Source organism: Sinocyclocheilus anshuiensis, unplaced genomic scaffold, assembly GCF_001515605.1.
Source record: "Sinocyclocheilus anshuiensis isolate Anshui unplaced genomic scaffold, SAMN03320099.WGS_v1.1 scaffold227, whole genome shotgun sequence".
Taxonomy (NCBI): domain Eukaryota; kingdom Metazoa; phylum Chordata; class Actinopteri; order Cypriniformes; family Cyprinidae; genus Sinocyclocheilus; species Sinocyclocheilus anshuiensis.
In genome coordinates, this window is record NW_015549590.1 from 661732 (window position 1) to 662977 (window position 1246).

The following is a 1246-nucleotide window of genomic DNA, read 5'->3' on the forward strand; positions in this document are numbered from 1 at the left end:
GCTGTATATAAAACTTTAGAAAATGCCTCCAGAAGGGAAATCTGACATGGAGCGGATTGGCATCTTTAAAGAGTTGGGATACATCTCAATCGGGGACAAATATACACCGTTCATTTACCGTAAGTGTAACCAACATTAAACTTTAATAGCTAGTATGAACTACAGTAGCTGGTGCAGTGCTGAGTTTGTTGCATAGAGTGCGTCAACAAATTGTAGCCTACCACGGTAACGTCAAAATACAATTTTCATTATAGAATGAAAAATAGTATTTATTTACAATAGTGCAGCTTTCACAGTCTGTATTGTGTTTTATTATTATTATTATTATTATTATTAATGGATTTGGCGTCCAAAAGTAATAGTTTTAGCCTCAGTTGTTGTAACAGTCGCCGTTTTGGCGAACAGGTTCACTTCGCCAGTTTTTATTCATAGTGAAGGCTTGTTGCTACTTGTCATATTTTTACACCAGCGAATATTTCTGAAGTCAGTTTAAAGGCACTAGAAGTCTTGACTTTAATAACTTGTCCTGAACGTAAATCTAATGAGAACACCGAGTTAAAACCTTCATTATGTAGCGCAGTCATTCTTGAGAAGTGGGACAAAACAGGGCGCAAAATTGAAAAAATAAAACCTTGTACTCAGACAAATGAAACTACATTTATGTATCTTATATGTACTAAGCTACTGAGCTATGCTTTGATACAACCTCCCAACTTTTCTCCTTTTTAACAAAATGTGCTTTTTTACCTTGGACTGTGTGATATAATTTCAACTTTATCTTTAACAGCATTCAAGATGTTTTTAACATTTCAAAACACATTCTCGTGTTAGCAGACAGATTACACTTTCACATGTGACCAACAATTCCACAACAAATATAAAATATCATAATGAAATATTATCAAAATATTCAACTGACGGAGGTGACACATCTGACGGTGGTGACGAAAACCTAAATTTGTAATAATTTTAACTATTAAATACATTGAATCAGTCAATTACTATATTACAACAAACAGTATTGTGATATACACAAGATCTTATGGTGGTGACATCTGACGGTGTTGACAAAGTTGGCATTTCTTTCACATCTTTCACAAAGTTCATGTAGTAGCCACTTAATTTTTTTCTGTTGATGCTAGATGCCAATGGAACCTGCTTCAGGAAAATAAAATTATCTAAATATTTCAAATAATTTCCTCAGAAACTGGAAGATGGTGTTGACATATCATGGCTGTGACAAAGG

At 33.9% G+C, this 1246-nt stretch overlaps 1 protein-coding gene across 3 annotated transcripts in view; it reads left to right on the plus strand.

Annotated features, from left to right (window-relative positions):
- cfap96 (cilia and flagella associated protein 96) overlaps nt 1-1246 on the plus strand; it is a 7507-nt gene that overhangs the window by 1688 nt on the left and 4573 nt on the right. For all 3 annotated transcript variants that reach the window (XM_016446423.1, XM_016446421.1, XM_016446422.1), the window contains exon 4: nt 20-119. In XM_016446423.1, the coding sequence (XP_016301909.1) occupies nt 20-119 (100 nt within the window). The remainder of the gene's footprint in view (nt 1-19; nt 120-1246) is intronic.